This window comes from Gavialis gangeticus, unplaced genomic scaffold (genome assembly GCF_001723915.1).
Source record: "Gavialis gangeticus isolate Ggan-Ray unplaced genomic scaffold, GavGan_comp1, whole genome shotgun sequence".
Lineage (NCBI taxonomy): Eukaryota > Metazoa > Chordata > Crocodylia > Gavialidae > Gavialis > Gavialis gangeticus.
The window spans coordinates 40,581,101-40,589,195 of NW_017729030.1; the positions used below are offsets into that span (position 1 = coordinate 40,581,101).

General features: G+C 40.6%; 1 protein-coding gene and 1 long non-coding RNA gene across 5 annotated transcripts in view; one reads left to right on the forward strand and one right to left on the reverse strand.

Annotated features, from left to right (window-relative positions):
• Positions 1 to 8,095, forward strand: part of LOC109301157 — a 102,409-nt gene that overhangs the window by 29,152 nt on the left and 65,162 nt on the right. The window lies entirely within an intron of this gene.
• Positions 3,097 to 8,095, reverse strand: part of PCDH18 (protocadherin 18) — a 22,245-nt gene continuing 17,246 nt past the window's right edge. For both annotated transcript variants that reach the window (XM_019522095.1, XM_019522096.1), the window contains exon 4: positions 3,097 to 4,277. In XM_019522095.1, the coding sequence (XP_019377640.1) occupies positions 3,595 to 4,277 (683 nt within the window). In that variant the 3' untranslated portion in view covers positions 3,097 to 3,594. The remainder of the gene's footprint in view (positions 4,278 to 8,095) is intronic.

Genomic DNA, 8,095 nt, shown 5'->3' on the forward strand with positions numbered 1-8,095 from the left:
CTAAATCCCACTCTATCTGGTTATGGGACCCTGCAACTTCCCATGGGTGTCCCCCCCTGCGGCTGATGACCCGCCTGCCTTCTCAGCCGGGGCTTAGCTAAGCAGCCTGCAGTCCCTTGCTTCTGGGCTGCATATCTGCCTGCCTGGGTATGGTTTGCCACCCTCCCTCACACCCACACCCTGCCCAACCGAGTTCCACACTCCCACTGCTTCCCTGGGTGCGGGCTCCATGCTGCCACCAACCCAACCCCATGCTCCCTACCCCCAACCAGCTGCAGCTCCCCCCTACCTCTGCTGCACCCCAACTCCCACTGCTTCTACGTGTTGCCCAGAGAGGGCAAGGCACTGGGGAAGCCAAGCAGGTCACCTGGGGTGGCTATAGCAATGACAGCAGCATTCCAACCTGGAAGATGCCGCTGGCTAGGCTGGGCCCTTCTGCCTATGAGGGTGGGAGCAAGGCACAATAGTTATGTTGGGGGATGTATGTATACATGAGCATCTCACTCCCACCCTCATGGGCAGAAGGGCTGGGCAGGGTAGAATTCATTGGTGGGGGCCCACATGCCAGATGAAAGTGCCTGGTGGGCTGGATCTAGCCTGTGTGCTGTATTCTGTCTGGCCCTGCTCTATCCCAACTACATAGGTGGTCCAATAAAAGATATTACCCTAAGAAATCCTTGAAATTATTTAGGATATGTGTTCAGTTCTCCAAATAAATACATCTACTAGGTCCTGAACTCAAGTTTATTTACTTGCTTAGTTTTTAAAAAATTAGCTGCTATGGGTTTACATTGGAGGTGCTTGTGAAGGGCTGAAAAGGGGTCTTAAACACCAGTGCTCTGTCTCAGCTCCTGGAAGACTTCTGAGGAGGCAGGCATGGGATAGACCTTATAACTCTGCTCTGTTCCTCAAGTGTGAAATTGTCTCATCTCCAAATGAAGAAAACAATGTTGTATAAATGTTCATATGAAGGAAGTTTGTCCTTAACTGGGGGTGGGGTGGGGATCTTGATTAGGAGCTTTTATTATAGTTTTTCAGTTTTTTACTATGTGAAAATAACAGAAAAGAGTTTAGATTTCAACCTCTTGGGTTTTCCATTATACAGAGCGGAAGCAGCTCAACAATAGCTCTTTCTGTTTGCTAAGTGCAGTAAGGAGTGGGAGAAGGGAAGACACTTGAAAGCATCTATGAGTTAGTAATGTATAATGTGGGCACACTGCTGTCAGTAAGTGGTTGCCGGAACTATACATCTTGGAGTTTCCAAGTGTATTGCTCCCATATTCCTATGAGACTAGCAAAGAGATAGACAGAACTGGAATAATGAGATGAAGATAAAGTACTGCATGAAGATTGCTGGGTACTAGGTTTAGGTAATACTGTCTAAAGAGGCTGAAATATAGGGACAACATTCTGAGTATCCCTTCTTTTCCCTTATTGAGGATATTATAGTGTGATATTACTGCCTTGAAGATTGATGGGTTTTTCACTGAAAAGTGCAGGTTTCAACAAAGCTGGAGGGAAACTACAATTATTTTAGTGACCTAAGGCTTTGACTTTTCATATCAATGTGGTATAACGTGATTTAACAGTTTGTGAGCTCTTAATTCTAGTTTTGATTTCATTGACTCTGAATATCCCTACTCCTTTTAGTACCATTTACAGTATCTGTGCATTCTCTCTCCTGTGCTAAAAGTTGGAAGTCTGGAACCTGGGGGTCCCTCCCCATATGAGACAGATATTAAAGATCATGAGCAATTGAATTACCTTGCCCTCACAGAAAATGTAGACTATAGGTCTTATTTGCTGTAATATACACGGGGACTGTTGAAAATCATAGCGTGTTGAAGAGGATATTGAATAAGGATTCAATATACAATGAAGTATGTTGAATAAGGATAAGGGGAATATTTGGAGGATGTGAGATATAGAATATGGGGCTAGATGGACTGATTTTCAGTCCTAGTATCATATATCTTATGTTCTTATGGTCTTAGATATATGGGAGTGAGCTCTGAAGCCCAGTACTGTGGGGCATGCTGGAATGTTGCTTGAACTTAACAGAAAATAAGAGGAGTAGTAATTTGAACACGATAGAGGTAAATCTTATTTTTGAAGGATCCCTCCCATTTACTCTTTTATGACCACCACTGCAACCATGCTGAACCTGACTATTCCAACATTCCAGCTGAGAGAGAACTACTGACAGAAACTTTCAGTGCCAGAGCAGCTAAAAATGGATTAGTTTTCATTTACACTGGATAAGAATGTGCAATTGGACAGTAATTACAAAGCATCTGATTCACGGTAGATCCTCCCACCTGTACCTCATGGTGACTGCTTTGTGTACCCTTGCCTTTACATAACTAAAGAAGGTTGTAGCAGTACAACACAAAAGGTACTCTCCTTCCTGGGGACTCTTTTGCTTCTGAAGTACTCCCATTGTTATCGTGACTGCCAAAAATTAGCCATGAGCAAGGTTAAACAAAGTAAATGTAAGTGTGACAGAAGTGAGCGCACTATAGTATAGTGATACCAAGCTAGTTTTGAATTGGGTAGGTCAGGTATTGATAATAGTCTAACCACATAGACATACGTAGAACTCAGCATGTCATAGAGCTCAGCATGAGCTAATTTAGCTTGGCTATGTGGTTACATTGCTGTCTGAACATATCTGAGAGAAAGCCCTAACACAGAACTGGTAGAAGCTGATGCCTGTAATATAGCTGCAATAGCTTAGAGCAATTTTGCTGTCATTTATACTAGGGCAACTTAATGGTAAATATGTGCACGTGAAGTCAGAACTGGGCCCACGGTCTTAATCTAACTTCATGCCTCTATTTTAAAATGAGTGAAGAGATCCTGCACAGCTAGTTCACCCTGCTACATAACATAATGATGACAACACAATATTGTGTTCAGTTTAGTTGGCAAGGTTGGAAGGTTGGAAGTTGAATCGTTTGCCCATTGGGAATTTTCCTATTGCCTGGAAAAATGGTGAATGTTGCCCACCTTCCTCATTCCTCTTCTAAGGCAATAAGAAAATGGGGAATGAATCTTTGAGCAAGCATGAAAATAAAAAGAACATTTTAGGCTTCATGGAAGTAGACAGCTCTTTATTACAAGTATGAAACATTGCAACAAGATGTTGAATCAGTTATTAATACTAATGTCTGGATAATGTGTCAGTGGGTTCAAGTCTGTATTGTGACATCTGGAGTGTTTTAAAAAAGTTATGGAAACAGTTTCCCTGCCTCTCATTTTGTTTATACACATTCGTGGCAAGAATCTGGAATGTCAAACACCAACAGTGCCAGCTATATACACTTAGGAAAACATGCTTGCCATGGGAGTACAAAAATAAAATTTATTTGTTAAATTACACATAAATATAAGGTACAAATGTATTTTTAAAATACAGATAAAGATAATCACACTTGCATTGTGTACATATGAAAATACAGGGTTTTTTTTTTTAATATTCAACATACACAGACACATTTATGATAAATGCAACTAATTGGCAATGCCAGTTCTTTTCATTCTGGTATTTTTCCAGTTTTCCATAAATATGGAAAAATATGCTTTTAAAAACCTCTAGTTCTGCCGGACATCTTGCAGCAGCTTGTTAATTTCTGCTACCAGCTCACTAGCATCCATTAGTTCATGTTTACCATCATTGAGGTGGTTAAGCACGTTGTCAAAATCATCTTCTTCGTAGTTTTCTGGAATTTCCTCCATGGCTGGAAGCCATTTAGAAGAAGGCTGTGCACTTGAGTGAGTCCCCAGAGTAGGCCCATTGTTGTTTGCAGGGTTTTGGAAATGTGTACTGGCTGCCCATGCTGCTACCCCTTGTGGGTAATTTACAGTCTTGGATGCCAAATGTCCCTTCCTGCGCTCTAGTGAATTTGAGCGATCCATTTCATTGCATTCTGTATAGTTGTCCAGTGAAGGAGGCAACAAGCGCTGGAAGACGCTGCTCATTTCAGAGAGGAGAGATGAGGTACATGTGTCCCCTGAATCTTCCTCACCCTGACAATCTTTACCAAAGGTTGAAAAGCTCTTTTTCTTCTCACTAGCATCTGCAGCCTGTGAATCTTCTTCTAGTGCATGCTGCTGCTGCTGTTGCTGCTGCTGCTGCAGCTGTTGCTGTGACTGAAATTCCTCCCCTGGAATAAACATGTTACTTCTGTAATCAGAAGATGGAGAGGGCAAAGGTGGCATCCAGCACTGGTCAGAGTGTCCCAGAACTCGGCATTCCTCTGTGCATAGCCTCATTGCTGTAATCAAAACCAAATTCTATGTTTAATGATGAGATTCAAATATATTATTCACATTTACAGGGGTTAGTAATAGCACGTGATACAGGAGCTGAATTTCAAAGTTCCAGCCAGGGACTGAACTTTTCCAGAGACTAGAGAAGTTTAAATTGGCTATCTTGTTTCATTCATCATATAAACATGTGGCAACTATAAATTCTGGATCCAGATGTGTATATAGATCCAAAAGCTTTAGTGATACTGTTTTTAATCCACAAGTAACAGTTTTATAAATTGATAAATATGAAAATTATGTGATCTTTTAAAATGGGCTTATGATGAACATTTGAAGCCTGAAATTAAAGCAGACTGAATAAATTAAGGGCGCAGACAGAAGTGACAATTTTCGCCCAATCTGGACACAGAAAGCGGTTTATAGCTGTGACCAAACACAAGTGCATAGCTGCAGATCACTTAAAAAATGGGGGAAAATCTGAACCCTCATTGCATGAGGGATCAGATAAAGATGTTTCAAAACATAGTGTCTTCTGTAACTTCTGTCCGCACTGTCTCCCAGCCTTGAGCTGTTTTCAGAAGGGGAGCAGGAAAAAGGAGCAGAGAGAGTTGAGTCTGGGGTTTTGTCAGCCCCCGCTGCAGGGTGGAGTGGGTGTATTGGAGCCTCCTGGGGGGCAGGGGAGGACAGACTCCAAGTCATCTGCCTCACCCTCCAATACCATTTGAGAAACCCCTAGAAGAGCTCCCTCTACTCCCTTTCCCCCACTTCCATTCCAAAAACAGGGACAGGCTGGGAGAGAAGAGGAGCCCCTAAGGGAAACCCACTGCAGGTTGGAAGCCAGCAGCTAATTCCCCTCCCCCCTGGAACCAACACTGAACTGCTGTTTGATTCAGGGGATCCTGCAAAGGGTTCTCAGTTACAGTGGGGAACTGTGCTTCTGTCTCCGCCCTAAAAGGCACTGCTCATTCCTCTCATATAAGGATGCCTGATGCTTAGTTACATTTCAACTAAGAGAGCAATGTGAAAGAGGACAAGAGTATTAGAGGGAAATGAAGAGTATTAGAGGGAAATGACAAGGAAAAAATGGAGGGAGAAGAGAGAGGAAGAGGAAATAGAGAAAATGTGAAGTTTTCTTCAACTTTTGAGACCTTTTTGACTCAGCTGGTAATATAATGCTTTATCAACTGGGTAAATTAGAATTGAATACAGCTTGGGACATTTAGGCCAAATTCATGCTTAGTGTAATTCTACTAACTTCAGTAGAGTTATTCTGGAGTAAGTGGGGCTGACGGACCTAGTACCTCCAGCTGTTGACATTTAGGGCCTCTACAGACTACAGATAATAGTAGCCAACATTTTATGGATCTGGACCAGTGAGGAATACTGAAGCAAGAACTGTCACTCATTCTTTCTTCCCTATTTTGTGATGGTGGGAAGGAAAGAGAGGCAGCATACAAAGATAATTGACCAGCTACTCCTACTAGAGCCAAGTTAGATTGAATTGGCAGTCCTACCCAAAGAGGTACTATACCAGACGGTAACCATCCCTGTAAAAAAATCTAGAGAAGACCCATGGGAGTATAAGCCTGTGAAGGCCTTCCTAGAAGTCAGTAGCAGAAGACCATAAGGCCCTGTGGAAAGAGGAGGTGCCAGGAAAAAGGCCAAACTACCACTTCCAAATGCAGGAAGATGAACTGTCCTTTTCAGTATTTTGAAGGTAATGGGAATTAGCTAACATCTTTCAGGATTTGGCTTTTATAGTTTTGACTATACTGCAGGCATTGCTGCAGCTACAGAGCAGTGCAGACATATTGAGCTCAGCTTTAACTAGGTAGCTAAGGACCCTATAAGCAGTGTAACCATGCCAGCATGAATCTCATCATGGGCTGTGAAACCTACCCAGAATCTGGATAAACATTAAAGCAGTACACCTGCTCTGAGCTCCACACTGCTGTGACTAAATTGTTACTGATATTGAGATAGCTAATTTATGGTTAGAGTATGTCTGCACTACACTGTGCTCACATAAATGACTAACAGTGTAGGCATACTCTATGTCTATTTAATGCCTACCAGGAATATTGGAATTGTTATACTCAGTCATGACTATAGTTCATTGGGTTCTAGAGTCACTCTCAAAAAAAGGCCAGTCCCAGAAAGCTCCATAATGAACAATCATAAGATACCACAATGATCTCTTGTTCATAAGAGAAGGTTCCCTCTATTCCTTTTCAGTTAATTGATACTTTATGTCCTGAAGAATAAAGTTTTATCTCCCTTCAATTTTATAGGCCTGTTTTGTCTCACCTCTAACTAGTCAGTTTTCACAATCTCACCTCATAAGGTTCCCCATTTCTTTAAATATTTTTCTCTGGATCCCTTCAATTTCTCCTATGCCATTTCTGAAATGCAGTGATTGGAGAGGAATATAATATTCCAGGTGAGAATGTACCACTGATATATGTGTCAGTTCTCTACTACTGTTAATCTTACTTCTCTGGTATGCTTAATAGAGACTCTAATATTTCATTTTTATTTTATTTTATTTTTATTGCCTTTTACAAGTATAAAGCTGGCCAGTAGAAATAGTTGGAGGTCAAATACAGCATTAGGTGCTGCAAATGAGTAACTGATGGAGTAGCATCCAAAGAATAAGCATTGAAAAAATACTGGTGGTAAAAATAATGGTGCAGATGCCTGAAAAGCCTTAAAATGCTGAATTCCTATATGCAGAAAGTTCTTAGTGTCTCACAGGTAATGTCAGTAATCAGTGTGATTACACCAGCTCTAGGAAAGTTTTGAAAACACCTCCATCTGCAATCTATAAGTCAACCTATGTTAGTTCTTATGTGCATGGAAACCAATGTAATACAGGTATGCTTGGTCAGGTGATTATGGCTGTAAAATCCAAGTATTGTAAAAGGGTAAATTATTAGAGGACTCTAGGTTCCATTGCTTTATCACCTTTATCACTAGCATTCAAAATTGTCTCATTGAAACTAATAGTAGTTTTCCCGTTGATGTTAGTAGAAGTAGGATTTGCCTGTATAAAACAATACTGACATTTTGAACAAATGATCAGAAGGCTCTTTGAAAATGTAATTACCACCAATGGTAATGTTAGAGTGATGTTGTAGCCATGATGGTCTAGTAATTATGCAAGAGGCAAAGATTTTTGAGTGATATATTTTATTGGGCCAACTATATAGCTGGCATAAAGTTAGGAAAGCTTTTGAATGCAATGCATTCTTTACCAGGTATGGCCTCATGCATTACATTGGAAAGCTTCTCTAACTTTATTCCAAACATGTAGTTGGTTCAATAAAAGTTATTACCCCACGTGCCCCTAGAAAAAGTCCTTGGCTCTAACAGTATCTATGACACTAAGATTTCCAGCCCTAATTTTCCATGATTCTAAGATAGACTTAGATACAAAGACAGATATACTTAGTGCCATAGACTGTCTTTAAGTTAGTAACAAAAATATATAAAAATGTTTACAGAATCTTAAAAGTATGGATGAAGATTTAGAGACAAGTACCTAGTAAGAGAAAGGGAGAAAAAGAAGAAATCTTTCACAGAATGTTAAAACTCCTTTAAAATCACTCAGATTTGAGGCTTTTCCATAAACCCATGTGGGAAATGGTTTTATCACACTCTAGTTCAAATTAGGCAGTAAATACTCAAAAATTGTCTCTCTCAATATTTTCTTTCTGTGACTTGTGCTTGATGGTAAAAATATGGATCCATTTTAAAATAGAAGTCAGGAAAGGAGGTAGTTGAAGTTTAGAAACCTGAAGAGTTTTCTTTTCATTTTGGGGGG